Source organism: Vulpes lagopus, chromosome 9 (assembly GCF_018345385.1).
Source record: "Vulpes lagopus strain Blue_001 chromosome 9, ASM1834538v1, whole genome shotgun sequence".
NCBI classification, from domain to species: domain Eukaryota; kingdom Metazoa; phylum Chordata; class Mammalia; order Carnivora; family Canidae; genus Vulpes; species Vulpes lagopus.
Genome location: NC_054832.1, coordinates 23,044,191 through 23,063,994, shown reverse-complemented (window position 1 = coordinate 23,063,994; position 19,804 = coordinate 23,044,191). Strand labels below are relative to the sequence as shown.

General features: G+C 37.1%; 1 protein-coding gene across 15 annotated transcripts in view; it reads right to left on the bottom strand.

Moving 5' to 3' along the window:
- Positions 1 to 19,804, bottom strand: part of TRPS1 (transcriptional repressor GATA binding 1) — a 257,873-nt gene that overhangs the window by 182,484 nt on the left and 55,585 nt on the right. For all 15 annotated transcript variants that reach the window (XM_041769392.1, XM_041769398.1, XM_041769400.1 and 12 more), the window contains one exon: positions 10,209 to 11,338. In XM_041769392.1, coding sequence (XP_041625326.1) covers positions 10,209 to 11,338 — 1,130 coding nt within the window. The remainder of the gene's footprint in view (positions 1 to 10,208; positions 11,339 to 19,804) is intronic.

Below are 19,804 nucleotides of genomic sequence, written 5' to 3'. Positions count from 1 at the left end.
CCTCCCTCATGCATGTTGTTTGGTAGCTGATGCAATGTTACTAGCTTATTCAGGAATTAGCTCCTGAAACATGTACATATATTCTCTGACATGTGTCATTATCTCAATAGTTACTGAAAAGACCTTCAACATAATGCCATGTCCCCTAAAAATAAAAATAGATTAGTTTAATCTCGAGTATACGAAACATTACAGAAGAATAAACGTTTAGTCATCATGAAAATACATTAGTTCGGACTTATCTCTGACCTACAAAAATGAATTTCATTTTTATCAGCATTAGTATGAAAACCTCAAAGAAGTTCAAGGACTCTTTCTTGTATTTCCCAAGATCCACGCACTCAACCATGAAGACATTCTAAACGATTCAACTCAAGAGTAAACCTAGCACCCTGTGAGCTACTCCAAATCTCTTTTTGTTCCAAGATCTTTTCCACATTGCCTTTTATTAAAATTCTGTGTATATCCTGCTTTACAGTTATAACTGCCTTAAGATCAAGATCAAAGTTCACACATCTGTGTATCCAGCCCTACTCAGAACATCCAATAGTAAATGAAACCTTAGTAACAAAAGGGGTAAACCACCACAGCAACTGTGGATGTTTAGGATGCTGGGTTTAATATGCAGGCTCATGGAGCAGCAGAGAAATATTAAGAAAAAGTACATAGATATTTTATAGATGGTCTATTTTGAGTGGCTTTTCTGAATAAGCTCTTCATTATTTAAAAACTCCTAAAACTTCTGGCTACATTTAGCCAAACTTCTTTTCAATACAAATACATGCTTTGCATTAACTTAAATCCTATATTCTCCTGTCAAAGGGATAATAAACACTCTCTTCATGCTACCTAAGGAAAAAAAGACATCATTTTGTAGATCTCCCTAACACCGGATTGCCAGATAAAACACACAATGACAACTTGAATGTCTGTAAAAAAACAAATATTTGAGTGCAAATATGTCCCATGCAATATCTGGGATATACTTACACAAAATTAGGATGTCTCGTGTAATATTATAGATAACAAGGACATGAATCAAAGAAATTTGACAGAAAAGCTAAATCATACGTTGCCTCCAGAGAAAACTATAAGCTGCCTAACAAAAGACCAAACTACTTAATTTTTCCGTGAGAAAATTTCTGGGAGAAAAGATGTTTTACTCCTTATGCTATTTAACAGAATTTTCACGTGCTATAAAAATGCATTTATGTCAGATCCATCCAGATTTTAACGTACAGAGGCCTGAGCAGTAGTGTTTCACATTCATTAGCGGAGATTAAACATTACTTTCAAAATTCATAAAGGGCTGAGATTTTCTAGATCTTAGAAAAAGATCAGCTAAAAGACGCTACTCTATCATTACCTTATTCTGGTAATACTTCTATATTTCTATTTTCATAATAAACCAGCCCACAGTATATGTGAAGTCAGCTCTGAGTGATGCTTTTTCTCCTCTAAATGTAAACTTCCAGAGATTTCTGCCAGCATTTGAAAAGCTCTCTACCAAACAGCTGTACTTCTTAACCACTGAAATCTGTTTCTTCTTCAATGACTAAACAGAACATTGAAGTAAATGAGCAAATCATAAATATGAATCAATTAAGCTTCGAAAGGTATTTTTTGGTAATTATGGATTCTAACACAGACAAATTACTACAGAAAAAGAGTAATTGAAGGCGATTTAATTTAAATACAGATCAATAAATCTGGTATCTAATAAAATTAGTCATTATTTTAATAAATACGTTTTTAAAAAGATTTTATTTGTTTATTTATTGAAGAGAGACAGTGAAAGAGAGCACAAGCAGGAAGGAGAGGGAGGAGCAAGCTCCTTGTGGGGAGCCAAACGCAGGCAGATCTCAGATTCTTGGGACCATGATCTGAGCCAAAGGCAGACACTTAATTGGCTGAGCTGCCCAGACACCCCTGGAATACACATTTTGCTAGTATAAAGTCCTCTAACATGTGGCAGTTGAGATTATGGACACTGGAAAATAAGGGAATGAAAAGCTGGTGAAGAGATTATCTAAGGGACAAAGACAACAACAACAACAAAAAAGGAATTACAGGTGAATAACCAGATCGATCAACTTTTAGAAGCTGGAAGTATAATAATATTTAACCTTAGTTAAGTGCAGAGGAGCAGTCTACAAAATGTAAGATAAACTGAACTATGAGTAAGATTCCATTCAATCCACTCATCTTGGATTTTTTTAAAAAGATTTTATTTATTTATTCATGAGAGACACACAGAGAGAAGCAGAGACATAGGCAGAGGGAGAAGTGGGCTCCCTGCGGGGAGCCCGATGTGGGACTCAATCCCCAAACCCTGAGCCGAAGGTAGACACTCAAACACTGAGCCACCCAGGCATCCCTCATCTTGGATTTTTAGAGCTGAAATAATCTGATTAGTGTTTACTCATTTGGAGTAACTGGGTTTTTTAAAGGAAGCATGGGTTCATTTCATTTTCAAGTGGTAGAAGAAAATATGACTGTCATAGATCTCAAAAATTTTACTTTATAATTCACTATTCACTTTCAAAAAAAAATACATCCCTTACCATATGTTCAAAATAGGAAGACAACCCTCTCTATGAAATAGAAAGTAAGATTTGGGAAATGATTTCTATGAACTGATATGAATTAGAAATCATGGCTAAACTATCCAGGAATTGATCATCGTTCTTGTACAAAGTCTTCAGGACCGAAATTCTACTAATGTATACAAATAAAGGTAGTGTCAATTGTGGGTTATTTTCTTGAAGGACTGTAGTATCTTGGGTAATGTTCTGTGTCACAATAGGAATTCTCAACTTGAACTATTAGGTCCATTTCAAAGTACTACAGGCAACTGATTTATTAGGTATTGTTTAAAAGAACATGTCACATAACATACACAAATCTAAATGTAACCATCATGGCCCTCACTTTTTGAGAAACTCTAATGCACTTTGTACTTGGCTTTTTCAGATGTGTTGATAATTAAGTGCTTATCATAAAATCTCTTCTTCAGAATTAGCAGAGCACACAGTCCATGCTCTCTTCTGTGCTCTTCTAAGGTAGAGATTAAGCAGTAGCTACCTTGATTTGACAAGGAATCCAATGTTATATCCTTCAGCCTGAGTTATGTATTTTATGTCTAGAAGATTGAAACATTGTTTAAAAATTTTTAAAGGGACTCACAAATTTCCAACTGGACAGGTGCTTGTCATCACAGGTACTACCAAAAAAATATGTACATGTTTTTTCACATTCTAGATAACAAGCAGGTAGACAATGATAAGGATTTTTAAGTAGTTATTTACTCATAAGGGGGCTTGAGCACCTATTCAAATATTTATTGGGCTTCTGTACTGATGCAAATTGATGTTCCATTTTCATTTTAAAATGTTATCATATCATGTTAGTCATACACATATTCTACATATATGTGTGTATGAATAAACATATATACATATTCACATTTAGGCTTACAAAAACTGGAACATAATCATAGAATATGATTATATACAAATAAAAATATATACATATCTTCTATGTGTGTTGTGTATATACAGAGATCCATGTATGTATATATATGTGTGTATATACTTATATATATATCTCTAGAAGAGAGAGATAACATAGAGAAGATTAGATTTATGGTATAGTTTCATATAGGTGCATGAATGTATATGAATACATATGGTATATATGTGAATACACAAATGCACACATATAATGAACATATGTATATAGTTTTGTTTTGCTCGGTTTTGAACTTACATAAAATGGTATCCAGCTACAAAGTCTTCAATTTGTTTTTATTCAGGCAAAATTATACTTACAAGGTTCACCTATTGTTCAACTGTCATTTACTCAAATTCACTACTGTGTAATATTCCACTGTGTAAAAATCTACAAATTATTTAATGACAATAGCTATTATTATCAGTTGGGTTTTTCTTTTTTGAGAGAGAGAGGGCATGCGTGTGTGCAAGGAGGGTGGAAGGGGTAGAAGGAGAGAGAGAGAATCTTAAGCAGGCTCCATGCCCAGCACAGAGCCCAACACATGGCTCAATCTCACCACCCTGAGATCATGACCTGAGCTAAAATCAAAAGTCTGACACATAACTGGCTGAGCCCCCCAGGTACCCCTGCTGTTTCTGTTTTTGATTTTTGCTTAGGGTGTGCTGCTTTCAAAAACTATTGTGAACGTTTTTGCACAGGTTTCCAAGTATACTCGTGAAAGAAATTTTCTTCTGAGGAGTATAATTACATTTCCATTGGGAAGATGAGTATCTGATATTGCCAGGACTTGCCAATTCACTTTATGCAGTCATATGTATTGATCATATTTACCCTTTATAAATTTTTTTGAATCTATATTTTCAGAGATAGAGTGATCTTTTTTCTTTGGTTAGCATTTGTCTTGTATAACTTCATCTATTCTTACTTTTTTGTTACTAAGGCCCAACTTAATTACATCAAGTCAAAGGATATATTCTGTATGATACTGTTTTTCTGAAATCTGTTTCTTTTTGGTTTAATACCTGTCAATTTTTCTAAGTATTTTATATCTGCTTGAAGAGCATGTGAATTCTCTAAATTGCTGGATACACAATTGATATATTTTTATTAAATCAAGTATAATTTGCTGTCCTAATGTTTTATGTTTTGATTTTTTTTTTCTGGGATGCTTGGGTGCCTCAGCAGTTGAACATCTGCTTTTGGCTCAGGTCATGATCCCGGGGTCCTGCGACTGAGTCCCCGCATCAGGGTCCCTAAAGGGAGCCTGCTTCTCCCTCTGCCTGTATCTCTGCCTCTCTCTGTGTGTCTCTCATAAATAAACAAAAAATCTTAGAAAATCTTTTTCTGTTCAACCTTTAATAAGAAAATTTTCTTAAAATCTATTACTATGAATGTGGTTTGTCATATTTTCCATGTAGTTGTCAATTTTTGTTTATAGATAGACTTGTTTACATTGAATATATTTAGAATTATTATATCTCCCTCAAGAAGTGAACCTCTTATTATGTATTGAATTTTCCCTCCTATGCTTTTTGTCTTAAAATCTAAATTATATGAGATTAATAATGCTATCTCAATATTCCTTTGTTTATATTGCCTATAACTCACGTCTACTTTTTTGTTACAAACTCTATAGCCTTATAGTTAGAGTGTGTATCCTATAAACAGCTCAGAGTTGAATTTCCTTTTTTAGTAAGTCAGATAATACCTTTTAAGTGGAAAGTTTAATCCATCCAGGTTCATTCAGATTTTTGATAGCTAGTCTTTTTTTTAAGCATCTTACTTTTAAAATTTTATTTACCTATTTATAAATTTTCCCATGTATCCTCCCTTCCTGTTTTTTTTTTTAGAAAAATAGAATATTATTTTGTTGTTCCATTCTTCTCTAGAGCTTCAGAAGTTACGTACCCATTTCTATTCTTTCACCGGTTATTTTTAAAAGTTTCCAAGTATGTATAGCAAAGCATCACTTACTAACTCCAAACAAACAATTTAAGGGCATTAAAGAAACTTATTTCTAATAATTTTCCCTACAAACATACATAATTATGTTACCCAAGACCTTACTTTGTCTCTTTTTAAATGTATAAATAAGGCAGGCTACGGTTGGTTAGATTTATACCCACAGTTCCCTGGTTTTTGCCTCTATGAAAATAACTTTGCTTTTTCTTAGAAGATGATTTTCATAAGTAGGCAATTCTAGGTTGACTATTTTTGTAGGGTTTTTTCCTTCGAAACTTTGAAGAATCTCTCTCTTCGGTTTCCATTATTGCTGATAAAATTCTGCTGTCAACCTAATTCATATTTTCTAAGTAGCTAGTATGTTGTTTATCTCTAGGGGCTCTAAAAGAACCTCTCTGGCATTTTCATTTTTACTACAATGTGTCTATGACTGAATTTATTTGCATACATCCCTGTTCAGTATAAGCTATGCTTTTTTGTATCTGTGTACTTATGTCTTTCACCTTTCAGTTCTGGAAATCTTCTGCCATTATCTCCTCAAATACTATTTGCCCAACCTCCATTCTCTATATTCTTTTCTTCTGGGACTCCAATTAGATGAAGGTTAAAACAGCTTATTACATTTCTATAACTTACTATTTTTGATACTTTCCATTTCCTTCCCCTCTTTTAAATATTCTGGCTAATGTCTTCAGATTTAACTTCTAGTTAACTCATTGCCTTCTATTATTTGCAAATCTGTTATTGAACCCATCCATGTTTTAAGTTTCAATAAGTGCGTTTTCCCTTTTTTTTTTTAAAGATTTTATTTATTCATGAGAGACACGGAGAGAGAGGCAGAGACATAGGCAGAGGGAGAAGCAGGTTCCCTCTGGGGAGCCTGATGTGGGACTTCATCCCAGGACCCCGGGATCATGACCTGAGCCAAAAGTGGATGCTCAACCACTGAGCCACCCAGGTGCCAGCCTTTGGCTCAGGTTGCGATCCTGGAGTCCCGGGATCAAGTCCCACATTGGGCTCCCCACATGAATAAGTAAGTAAAAATATTTTTAAAAAAAACTCCCATTTGTTTCTTTTTTTGAACATTTCTAGTCATTTACAGTCTCATGTAGTTTAATCAACTTGTAAATCTGATTTTCATTTCTTTAAAGATTTATTATTTTTTATAACTGAATAGTATTATATTTTTAGAACTTTTTTAGAACTAAGAAATATATTTTTTATAACTTAAAATTTTCCTGAGTATCTAGAGCCATGATTTGCATTTCCTACTGATCACCCATAGAATGGCTTATATCCCCATCTGTATGGTGAATTTTTGTAATCATGAGATCACATAAGGTTTACATTATGCCACAGATACCATGGAGGTAAAAATTGGGAGTATTTCATATAGACAAACTTGTGTTTACTTCTAACAGGAGTCAAAGGAAGCTCTGGATGTGGAATCACTTTTCGGCCTTCAAGGTGCCAGCTTAAAGTAAAACTCAGATTCAGCAATCTCCCTCTGTCAATGACGTCAGGCTTAGTCTCTTGACAGACTACAGACTACAAATATTGGGATTTGCCTCAGCACCACCTCACACTCCATGTGTGCTGTTCACTTCTCCCTTGTCTGGGCTTAGTCCACTATTGGTGAAGGGAAGATGAGAGAAGTCTCAGCAATTTCTTTAATTCATGGAAGTCTAGCAAGGCATCAAAAAGTATGTTTTATCTATTATAATTGTTTTGTAAAGAGACAGTATTCCTACTTACTCCAGAAACCTAAGTTATAGCACAGAAAATTTTGATGAGGAGAATAGTAGACAGTCAATTAGAGAATGGGTACACTGTTTAATTAAATAATAAATAATAAAAAAAAACCAGAATAAACCTGATTCTTCTTGAAAACGTCCACCAAGTGGAATCCACACCGTTTTCACTCATAACTTTCAATCAATTCTCCTGCTTCTCAGCTGTAGTATTTTTTATAGTTACCTGATTTCACATATTTTATAGATCTTAGCTTCTACTACCTTTATAATACACCATAAGGCTTATATAGAAAACTCTCAAAAGCCTAGAATATTCCCTAGTTATAACACAATTATGGAGAAAGCTTCCTAACATGAATAATATGTAAACATAAATTTAACCAGAAAAATGAATATTTTGTATCACATATTCTGATATGGTAAACCTGTCCTCTTAAGATTATCTGCAAAATGTAGCATGTAGGGAAAATGCTTCAATAGCAGAACAAGTTTTCAGCATCCATAAGGCTATCCAGGACCACACAAATTACAGCAGGTTTGTAAAATAGTGCAGGAGTGGGGTGCCTAGTGACTCAGTTAAGTGTCTGCTTTCAGCTCAGGTTATGATCCCAGGGTCCTGGGATATACACCTGCATTGGGCTCCTTGCTCAGTGGGGAGTCTGCTTCTCCTTATCCCTCTGCCCCTCCCCACTGCTTGTGCTGTCAAATATATAAATAAAATCTTTTTTAAAAAGTAAATGCCGGAGTATTTTCATGCCCTAGGAACAAGTACTGCTCAGTTTTCTCCTCTAAAAAAAAAAAAAAAAAACGCTAAAAGGTTGACTTAAATTCAAAATGCATAGACAATTGTCATTTGGCATGGAGTCCTGAATCTTCAGAAGGTTTCAAGACCATATAATAGTCTGAGATTAAACTGTAACTTACCATGGAGATCTTGGCTTATCCTTAACGACTGCAAAGTCAAAAACTCACAGGCATTTCATTTACTTAAAGATCTACTCACTGAGCACTTATTAGCCATTCTGGCACTGTGCTAAATTGTGTAGATACATCAATGAACAAGACAAAACTAGTCTCTTCCCTCTAGAGCTTATTTTCATTGCTATTAGCTAAACTCTGAGATTATCCAGTAATATTTTCATTCATACTTTGATTTCTTGGGTGGCTTTTTTGCTGTTGTCTAACTAAAGGGTTTAGAAACTGTTTTTCCAGACATGTTTTCAAGCAATGGTCTCAGCTTCCTCAAAAAAGCCACTCATGCAAAAGTGATCTGGTATCCAGATGTATCAGTGTGTGTGTGTGTGGTGTGGTGTGGTGTAGCTAAGTTCCTCACGATTAAGGGAAGACTCCTCTTTCAAAAACAGAGTGGATTACCTAATTTTTATACCACCTAACAAATGTCTATGCACACTAGTAAAGCACAAGAGGAAGCTAATGTCTGCTAGCCCAGAAATAAATTAACATGCAGCTAACATCAGAGGAGCCAGAAACACTTACTACAAGTGTGAACACATTTGATTGCAGGACTGTGTCTTTCCTAGGGCTGACCTTATAAATTAAACAGTGTAAATCTCAAGGAAGTGTTTTCTGAACATTTAGATTCACTGTGAACATTAGGATGCCCTTCAAATTAACATCTAACATTATTAGCCTATTGTTGGACATGAACTGCTTCATTATTGGTGGCTGACAAAACCCACACGCTCACACTAACACACAACTTCCAAAAAAAAAAAAAAATGGGAGGAACTGTTTAAAATCCTGGGATGGGAAATTAAAATTACTAGATTTTTAAACTAGGATATTGAGTCTACCTAGGGAAGAAACATTTTAAAAAGTTAATAAACTCTTCAGTTTGATGCTTAGGGGCACAATAACAAGAAAGCACGCACTAGGCACTAAGTGATACCTGAATGTGCTGTATGACCAGGATTTTGCTACACTAACTCCTACTCATGCTACCCCACCTCAGTTTAAGTGCTCCATCCTCCGGGAGGCATTTCCTCATCTACCATTTTGGGCTATGTGGTCATTCTATTCAAACACAGTGGTCTCTACTTCATCTGCTATGGCACTCATACTCATAATGATCTGTTAATGACTTCCCTACTGAACTCTAAGTTCTGTGTGGGCATGGACTACATTTGTCTTGTTTTCTCCTTTCCCATCAATACCTGGCACAGTGTGTATTTCTGGAGTTAATTCATTAAGGAATGGACACATAAATGAAATGAAAAGATGTATCCTAAACCCATCTTTAGAAAATATGGAAGATTCACTGGGAAAAGTAACACTTTTAAAAAGAATAGGGTGAAAGTGGGAAAAAAAAAAAAAGAATGTATCCATGTATCCTGTATCTCTGATGATGGATCTGAAATAACTGAAGTGGTTTTACCTGATCAGGAGTAGGCATAGAGAAATCCAAAGTCACACATTTTACATAATTCTCACCTTCAGAATACTGTTTCTTTGAGAAACAAGGATGTCACTCAATTTTTTTAAAAGCTGGAAGAATGACCTGTCTCATTTTAAAAGAAAAATGAGCAATGTGTTCTCGAACTGATGGTTCCCAGTTGGAATAGAGAAGAGAACACATTCTAATGGCACCTTTCATTTGGGAGCAGCTCCATCAAAAATTATGGGATATGGAGTCTCAGCAAGGACAAACAAATGAATTGTGCTAAACGAGTAAATTCATCAGCATTACCGTTATCACCACAAATTGTAAAATACACTCAGCAAACAGTTTAAAACAGGTATGAAGCATAAGAGTAAATGGTCTGAAACAAGTGACCAAATTAAAATCTGTGGTTACCACATCTATAAATACATAATCTGCAGTTTCATGAATGATCTTTTATGTTTACATGTCTCGAAACTTCCCCCAAAAGTCACTGCAATCATTTCCAGTGATTCTTGGATCAGCCCTCTGGATTCTTTCTATCACTTTCTTGGTGATCCCCCCGCACTGTGGCTCACCTGTAGTGTCGGGAAATCTCTTCTTCCACCTGGGTAATGAAATCACATTTGGTACACGAGTGTTCTTTGCTTTCCTTGACAGCCGGCTGCCCATCCGATCCTTGCAGATGATTGGCCTCCTGTTTGACATCCGATGCTTGAGACTCATGAGCGCTCTCATAGTGGAAGATGAGCACATCTACATCAGGAGTGGAGAACGAGCACTGGTGGCACTGGTGTTTGACTCTCGAGCTTCCGGCTGCCCCCGGAGACAAGTGCAAAAGCAAGAGTGCACAGTGGGAACAATTACTTTTTCTACAAGCAAATGGATAAGTAATTTCTCCAAGGTGCTTTTCTGGGCTGCAAAGGCCTCTGGGACAGAATGGACAGTGTTTAATGGTACATTTGTGAATGTTATGAAGCTGCTGATAGTGACGGAGAAGCGGCCCCACTACAATTACATCAGGGCCATGGCTTTTGGAGTATCTAAAGTCACAGAACTGACAATTATAGCTCGTTACCATATTATCCTCTGCTCCCTTGCTGGAGAAGTCCTTCTTTTTAGCCCCACTAGAGCCCTTGTCTGCCTTGGTCATTGGCTCCCCTTCTGCACTTTTGGCTAGATCATTCTGATTAATGACAGAGCCCCTGGAAAGCTTATCATTCAATTCCGGATTAAGGCCGCCTGACTGCGCTCCTCCGTGCTGTTTGCCATAATGTTCTAGCAGTTTAAGTGAGCTAGATGACTCACAGCTGAAACTACAAAATTTACACCAGTAGTAACTGGTGGCCTCTGTACCATTTTGTCTCGAGGAATCAAGGGGCTTGATGGGCACCGAGTAGCCAACAGGAGTGTCATCTCCCGTCTTGACTGTGATCTTGTCCTGCCACTTTCCCAAGTCTCCAGAATCACTGGATCGAAGTGCAGGGATGGATTTGTTAGAGTTTTTCTCTGAAGGTTTTGCACCCTCAGAGGAGGGGAGAGAAGCTTTTATTTTGTTCGGGTGCGTCTGAAGAAAATGTTGTTCTAGTTCAGTCGAGGAGTTGCCCATGTAAGTGAAATTGCAGAATTTACAGCGGAAGTACTTGGTGTTTCCCTGGCAATCTGGTGTTTTCCGTCCAATGCCAATGAATGTTCCACCTGAAGTGACCTGGTATAGAAGAGATGGATGTTACTTGAAAGGTATCATTAATTTAGTGCTTTCTGTAGGAGGGAGGAGGGGACATTGCCAAGTATTCCACATCAAAAAATACAATAGTACTTCTGCTTATTATGAAATCACTTGAATAATCAGAGCCAAAGAAATGCACTCTTCATTTCTCAACAGCTACTCTTTGAGAGGCTCATTATGCTAAACATTTTTGGCCAAAGTAACAGAAAAAGGTAAGTAATAAGAGTACTAGAACTAATTCAATGGATTTCATAATTTTTTTTTTTTTAAAAAAAGCCAAGAAAACAATTTTTAAGTAAGTAGGTTTTACTACTGTCTCCTTCAAACCACATGCTTGCAGAAGCATCCAAATCACAGGGGATTTCTTCTCATGAAGTTTGGGGTTGCTGTCAAAACCAGAGGCAGTTGCTTAGAGATTACTCAATGCAGACGTTCTCCAAGGAAATCCTCTGCTCAGTTCCTATAGCAATGAGGCTTTGGGCAAAGATGAAGTCTCCCTTTTGGGTAAAATAAAAGTGCTAAAATAAGCACTACAAAATGCCTTAAAATTATAGCCCAGGCAGGTACTATTAGACCAAAAATGAAATGAATGCAGTGGACTTGAAGTCCTGGTAAAGAAGATCTAACGTAAAGAGTTTACAATGTTTCCCAACCTAGGCTAAAGCAAAAGAAGAAAATTTTCCAGGGCCTCATTTGATGAAGGCTCAGTCTCAGTGGGTCATGGGCATGTGCAAAGGCCATAATAAAATAATCCCACCACTTTCTATCCAAAATTTTAGAACTCTACAGTATTAGACCAATGAAAGCATTCAAAAGTCACTTTATATAAAATTCTTTCTCCTTTCTTAGTGTGCACTGCAATGGGGAGCTTAACTAAGCACCACCGAGTAGCCAAAATTCCTGGTTTAAAACAGAGTTTTTGATACAAATGCTCCAAAAAGGGAGAGATTTCCTCTTCCAACTATCAGAGAATTTCTGAATTTTTCTAGCTACCAGATGTAATAGATTAAACATGTGACATAATTATGTTCTGCCTTCTTCAACAGCTGCTCAGAAATGACATGTGTGATCACTGCTCATATCCAAATCACTCCATGAGAAAAGTCTCAAGCATCTCAAAATCATTTAAGAGGCTTTACTTAATATGCAAATAATATTCCTTTAGTGCACTGAGAAACACGCTTGTTCCTCTGTTATCAGGACTAGGAGTGCAGTCCATGCTACCACTTCAAGAGAGGTTGTGAGCTTGATCAAAAGCCTTAACCTGTCTGGCCAAGAGCTGACTCAGCTGAGGCAACCTTTACATTTGTTTCCAGTATTACAGTTCCAGGAAATGTGCATGAACATAGAGATACAGCTCAACACTTATTGTAGATTCAGATAATAATTTACAAATGTCTCCCACAGCCTTTAATCAAAGGATGACAACGTTTCACTTTTGGTGATGTCTACATCCACCTCGGCAAACACAAAGACTTCAGTCTGTCCACAGCAGAGCATCATCTAACCAGAAGGGGAAGAATGGGGCACCCTCCCAGCCAGCAGCCTGACCCTCAGCTGTGTGAGAGATGTCAAAGCCAGACTGTATAAGGATATTGCCTATTTGGCCCTTCTAACCTAGCACTTCAGTGACTAGAACAACTAAAATTGGCCCTGAGATGTAACAATATTGTAAGATTCCTCTATCCATTTCCCAATTCACTAGAGGTGTTTTCAAAACCAAAACAGGTCATTCAAATGGGATTCCATCAACTCTGGTACTTTGTTTTGGAACTTCAACTTGAATCAAAAGGAGCAAATTCAGAAGTATGCCATCCCTCTACAATGTGAGCAAAAAACCAGTATGCAAAATGTTCTTGCTTTAGCTACTACATTGCTTCAGAGCTGTTGATATTCCTAATATAAAATGTTTTTAACTTCTGCTTGTAGAACAGGGATTCCTGAGAAACCACAACACATCGTCACTGTTTCCTTGATTTTGCAATCTCCAAGCCACACAGTCCATGTCTACACTAAAGGGGCTGAATGAGGACCACTTATAGGCCTAAGGAATCCCTAAACATGATTTTGAAGTGAATCAAAATAATTAAGCATCATAGAATCCCTTTCAGTATTTGACAAAAACTTTAAAGTCAAAAAATCCTACTGACTACTATCAGGTGAAGAGACCAATAAAGAAAAGTAAACAAATAAAAACAAAACAAAAACTGCCAGGATAGAGTATTGGTTTAGGATTAACTAAGTTACTATGAAAACTGCATTAAATCTTTTAAGTTGGTGGTATTTGTGTGCCTACAAGTTGTATTTTTTACCCAGGAAAAACCAGCCAGCTCCATTATTTAAAATTATTACTTAAGATGCTCTTTGAAAGGGATGCCCGGGTGGCTGGGCGGTTGACTGTCTGCCTTTGGCTCAGGTCATGACTGGGGACCTGGGATCAAGTCCAGTATCAGGCTCCCCACAGGGAGTCTGCTTCTCCCTCTGCCTGTGTCTCTGTCTCTCTGTCTCTCTCTCTGTGTCTCTCATGAATAAATAAATAAAATCTTAAAGAAAAAAAAAGATGCTCTTTCAAAAATCACCCAAGAAAGCAAACAAGAACACAAGGATCTCATTTAATGACAAGAACAATAATATTGACACTTCCGTAGGTTATCTACTTGCCTCCTTGGTAAACAGCAGAATTCTTAATTAGTTTTTCTATCACTTAAAGCTAGTATAACCAGCTTAAAGCTAGTTTTATTACCTAAAGCTGGTATAGCCATTATAAAAATATATAAAAAATTATTAAAAGCCAACTTTGGGAAACATTGTTACTTAGGGTTTTATTCCTTTCCTCTTTCAAAACATTTAAAGGTTACCCTTGTGGCCATGTTTACTGTCTTTGTAAGAGATGTACACTTCAGTCATGTTGAAATAAACATGCATATCATTTAAATGCAATTCTAAAATAAAACATTATTATTTTAGAAGACCATACCTAAGACTAGTGACTATATTCATTGTATTTTCATTACCCATAAATGTTAACTTTAAACAATTCTTTCCTAGGTTAAATAAAAATACACAGCAAACCATTATACCAAATAAGTGTTTGCAGCAACAGTTTCTTGAATCTTAAGGTCAGGAAATAGCACTTACATGTTCAGAAAGAGAATTATTTCAAACTTTTGAAATGGTTGAACCCAACAAGGAATAGAAAAAAACCTTACCATTCCCTAGCTATAACTATACTAAAAAAGAGATTATAAACAGAATAAAGAATCTAAGTTTCAATCTTTTTTCTTTTGCGAACCAGAATTACAATTATAACCTGCTAATCCAACAGTTCCCTTGACATGGATATCCATATTTTAAAAATTCTTATTAAACTGTAAATTCTATTTGGATCCAAAATTACACCTATTCATTCATCTAATCAGTAGCTATTGAGTATTTAGTTTATGCCAATCTCTGGAATAGATACTGGAATACAGCAGTGCATAAGCTACACCACATCCCTGCCTTTAAATTATTTACATTTTAAGATCAAGATTTGTAGATAATATCCTTTATTCATTTGTATTAATCTTTACTTGGATTTGTTTGCTCCCAAGGGAAATTCCAGAAGTTAAAGTCTGTGCAAAGACACATTGTTTAACCCCCTGGCACCTCAATTTCCTCATCTTTATGGATATAAATAACCGTGCCGTCTTACAGGATTATTGTGAGGATCCAGGGAAAGAATGTAGCTGAAACTGATTTGTAAACTCAAGATCAGTGCTGTCCAACAGAACTCTCTGATATGATGGAAATGTTCCATGGTCCACCCCGTTCAACATGGTAGCCATGAGCCACATGGGGCTCCTTGATATAGGGCTAGTGCAACTGAGGAACTGATTTAAGTAATTTTTATTGATTTTTTTCATTAATTTAATTTGAATTACCTGAAATTTAAATAGCCCCATGGAGCTAGTGAATGCCATGTTAGCCAGCATATTCTAATAACCATATGATTCATAAGAATGGGATTATTATTTAATAAAATGAACTATCTAATTTAATTTCTCCTGCTAATGGGATGAAAAGGCTAAATAGGGGGAACATGGTGAAGTCATTCATTGACAAACCCATAAATTTGTCACTCCTGGGTTCTTAGCTATAAATGTACAGGTTCGATTCTGCTGTTACTAAGCTAATGCTTCTGTTTAACTTCCTTCTTAGAATGAAGAATGATATTTTATTTATCTGTGGAAGTAAGCAGGGGCTCAATACACTTGGGTTGAATGAAGTCACTGTGGGAGATGTGAGCACAGATGAAAATTTCCCACCAAGGTCCCTGACCTACCTGGGTAAAAACGCAACTGTAATTTGTACCTCTCTTATTAATTCAACCAGACGTATTTCGGCTTTTTCAAAAAAAAAAAAAAAAAGGACTGAACAAAACACATCTTTCACTCAAAAATATGACTATGGAGCCATTTGTTTGTGAATTATAGTTATACAGAAACACCCAACTTACCTATTAACAGCATGAAAAAGAGATTTCAAGCTATTTTTTTTTTTTTTACCATTTGAAGACTATGATGGCTTTTTATTCCATTTGAAACTTAGTTTTAAAAACTATTCCTTCCTGGGATGCCTGGGTGGCTCAGCGGTTAAGTGTCTGCCTTTGGCTTAGGTCATAATCCTGGGGTCCTGGGATTGAGTCCTGCACTGGGCTTCCCATAGGAAGCCTACTTCTCCTTCTGCCTGTGTCTCTGCCTCTCTCTGTGTGTCTCTCATGAATAAATAAATAAAGGCTTAAAAAAGTATATTCCTTCCATGTGGTATGTTTCATGACCTTTGTTTTCTAATTTATTTACGTACGTCTCTTCACAAAAATGTTTCACTGCAGAAGTTAAAAATATCAAAAGGCTGGCTTTTTGCAAGGTCTTTAACCTTAATTCATTAATTTCCTTCTAATAATACGGAACAAAAACTGGTAAGAGTAATATCTAAAAGAATAGGTCAAAGGAAAAGATTTTTTGAAGCCTCAGAACTCTTGAAATGACACTTCAGGACATGTACTTATTGTCAGGGGAACAAAAAGGGTTGTTTGAACTAAATACAAACTCTTCCTCAGATGTGGTTCATTTTCAAGTACTATAATTGATAGCAACAGAGACAATTAGGAGGGTACTAATTTAAGGGGACTTGAGGTTATGGGCTGATAGTCAAAAAAGTAAAACCTTCACTTAATAAAAAGCTAAGTTGCTAAAAATCACTGCTCAAATAACTGAAGTTACAAATAGCTTGAAGAAATCTGTCAGGGCCGATCTTGGCTGAAAATAACTATAGTCAGAATGAATGTGCTAATCCACATAGGGCACGTTTCTGCATTGTAAAGTACTTCAAAACACAGTGCAGAATACAGAGCGTGCCGTGGTGATGGACCTTTGGTGGAGATTAACTGTTTAAACATTTCAATAACAAGTCTAATTAGATGGTGATCTCCTTAGTCCCATGCTATCACAGCCTACTCCTGGCATTCCTGGTGTCACTGCAATAACTCCCATTAACACCCAAATAGGTAACAAATTCCAAATATTTTTTGAATTATAAGAGCTAATTTTTTGGGGGGGGAACCAAAGCCTAAATTGGCATAGGGGCAATTTTAAGGGTAAAACAGTACATATTTTAAATTATGCATAATTTTTATTATCAGCTTTTGGATTACAACCATCAACAGTCAACCCCAACTGACGTTCTCACTTCACTCAGTAGAATACTGAACTAAGTCTCTACAGTTATTTGGTATTTGGGTTGACAGAAGACCAATAAATCTTAGTAAGTCTCAAGAATTTGGAAAAAAAAAAAAGTGTTTTGCAGGGGGGCACCTGGGTGGCTCAGCGGTTGAGCATCTGCCTTTGGCTCAGGTCATGATCCCCGGGATCGAGTCCTGCATCGGGTTCCCTGTGTGAAGCCTGCTTCTCCCTCTGCCTGTGTCTCTGCCTCTCCCTCTCTGTGTGTCTCTTATGAATAAATAAATAAAATCTTTTAAAAAAATGTTTTGTGGGGGAAAATGCAAAACAAAACAGCAAATGCAATTAACCCAAGTGGATTACAAAGCTGAATTATCTACAAAACTCCTCTCCTCCATCTGACCCACTCTGCCACTGGCTCATAATAGAGATAGGTAAGAATTGAATGTTTGTTCTAAGAGTGTCTTAAATGGGAAAACAAGAGCATGGAATCACTGTGGAACATCCTTTCTCTAGGGAAGAGTGCTTTGCTGCATGCCTACTATGTGCCAAACACAGATGATGCACATAGAAGTGATGGGAGTCCAATACCCTGACACGTCTGTGGTCTGATGCAGAAAGCTCACAAGTAAACAGATGACAACGGTAAAGTGTGTTTCTGCTGAAAGAGGTACCAAGTGGCAGGACAACACGGGGGAAGAGAACCTAAGCAACACTGACAGGCCAGCCAAGGCTTTCAGAAGGAGGCAATAACCAAGCTGTGAACCCATGAGGTGGCATCTGAGCAGAGCCTCAAAGGCAATGAATGATATGGACAGGCTTTTCAGGTGCAGGCCGCAGAGTGAGTAAAGCACAAATGACAGTGAAACAGCTGCTCTGGGAACATGTGAAGGGAGACAGGTGAGAGAGAATTTGGAAAAGCGATGTCATACTGGAGTGAGAGAGTGCTATTTAATTATACAAGTGTAACTTAAAGGATAGACATTTTGTAGAAAGTAGACCTATCCTTCCTACAAAATGTAGGATGGTGGCTCCAGAAGCAGAATTTTAAAAAGGTAAATAAAGGAAGGAAGGGAAGGAGGACAAGAGGGAGGAGGAGAGGGGGGAAGAGGAGGAAGGCTGGAGAAAAGAAAGGAAAAGAAAAGGGGGGTGGAAGAAGGCAGCGGGGGGTGGAGGCAATAGCAGAAGAGAAAGGAAAAGGAGAGAACAGAAGGGATCAGAAAGAGAAAAGTAGTAACTAAAGAAACCACGAAGAATTTGTTAAGTAAACATGAAGGGTGGGGGCGGTAAAAGCATAAAGCAGGGAAGGCTGGAGCAAACCACTCAATTGTGGGGAGGGAGGGGAGATATGCACATCAGAAAGAAATGCAGGGTAACAGGGCACTTCCAGCCCCACCGACTTGGAGATGGCAGCACAGAACAAAGGAGAGTGGGGGGACATGAAGGAAAGAGCTAACAACTTTAGCTTCATGCATGTTGACTTTGAGGTGCCAGTGGAACATAAGGTGGAGCCACTTATCGGCTGGAAAAACAGGTCTTTGAGCAAACCACTGTTTATTACAGGATCCCCAAATATGTTACCGGACTCATGAAAGAATTCAGGTGCTCTTTAGTCTGACATCAGTGGGTCATCTAAGTCCCTCTGCAGCCCATCCCTCATTTCCAGAATCCAGGAAGACCACACAGCTCCGAGCTTCCTCAGGGTATGCAGGACATGTAAATGGGACACTCGAAAGGCATTCTGGTGTCTTCTCTGCCTCATGTCCACTCCTGTACTGACTCACAGGCAAAGAATAAAATTTTAATTACAAAGCCATGGAGAACATAAATGGGAGCCGGATGCATCTATTTAATATTTAACCTTCATAGGAAAACCAACCCTTGGATTGTGCCTAATCAACAGAAGAGGAGAAGAGAACTCTCTGGCCATACATTAAATCATAAATTCCTTCAACAAAATCCTCCAATTGAGGGGAATATGCACAAAATCAAATACATGAATAAACGGTGGCTTCATTTGGAGGATGCAATAAAGCACTGCATCCTTAATTGATTAAATCAAAATCTGGCCCTTCCCCATTCTATCAGGACTAGTTACTGTAGCAAAAGTATCAGCGAAAATGAATCACAGTAATAATAAAAAGACAAATCAGCAAAATTAATTTTCTTTTCAATGATTTCAATTAATGAGTGCAAATAAGGCAGCATTAACAGCACAGGCTGAATGAGAGACAATCTCAGAGAAATCACTGAGGTTCTCAAATTCAATGTGATTCACAAGAGTGTGCCTCAAAGAGCCCTCGTGCACAGAACTGTACCTCCTCCCTTACATGCACTTGGCCCATCTTCCATTGCCTTTGTAGTTGAAGTAAACTCAGGCTTGTATTTGGGAAGGTCATATATCATAGTGGTTGTGAAGACTGGTTAGGATATGCAGTACATGCAGGTTAGGATACACAGTACATGCAAACAAGATACTCTAAAGGCATTCTGGGGTCTCCTCTGCCTCACACCCATTTTACTCACAGGTAAACATCCCACTTACCCCCCATCCTTTATGCAACTCTGTGACCTTGAACAGGTTACTTTAATTCCTCTATGCCTGCTTCCTCATTTAAAAAAAAAATAGACATAATAGTGATGTCTATTTTAAGAGTTTTTATGAAGATAATTAATACATGTAAAGAGTTTAGATCTACACATGGCACATAGGAAATCCCTAATA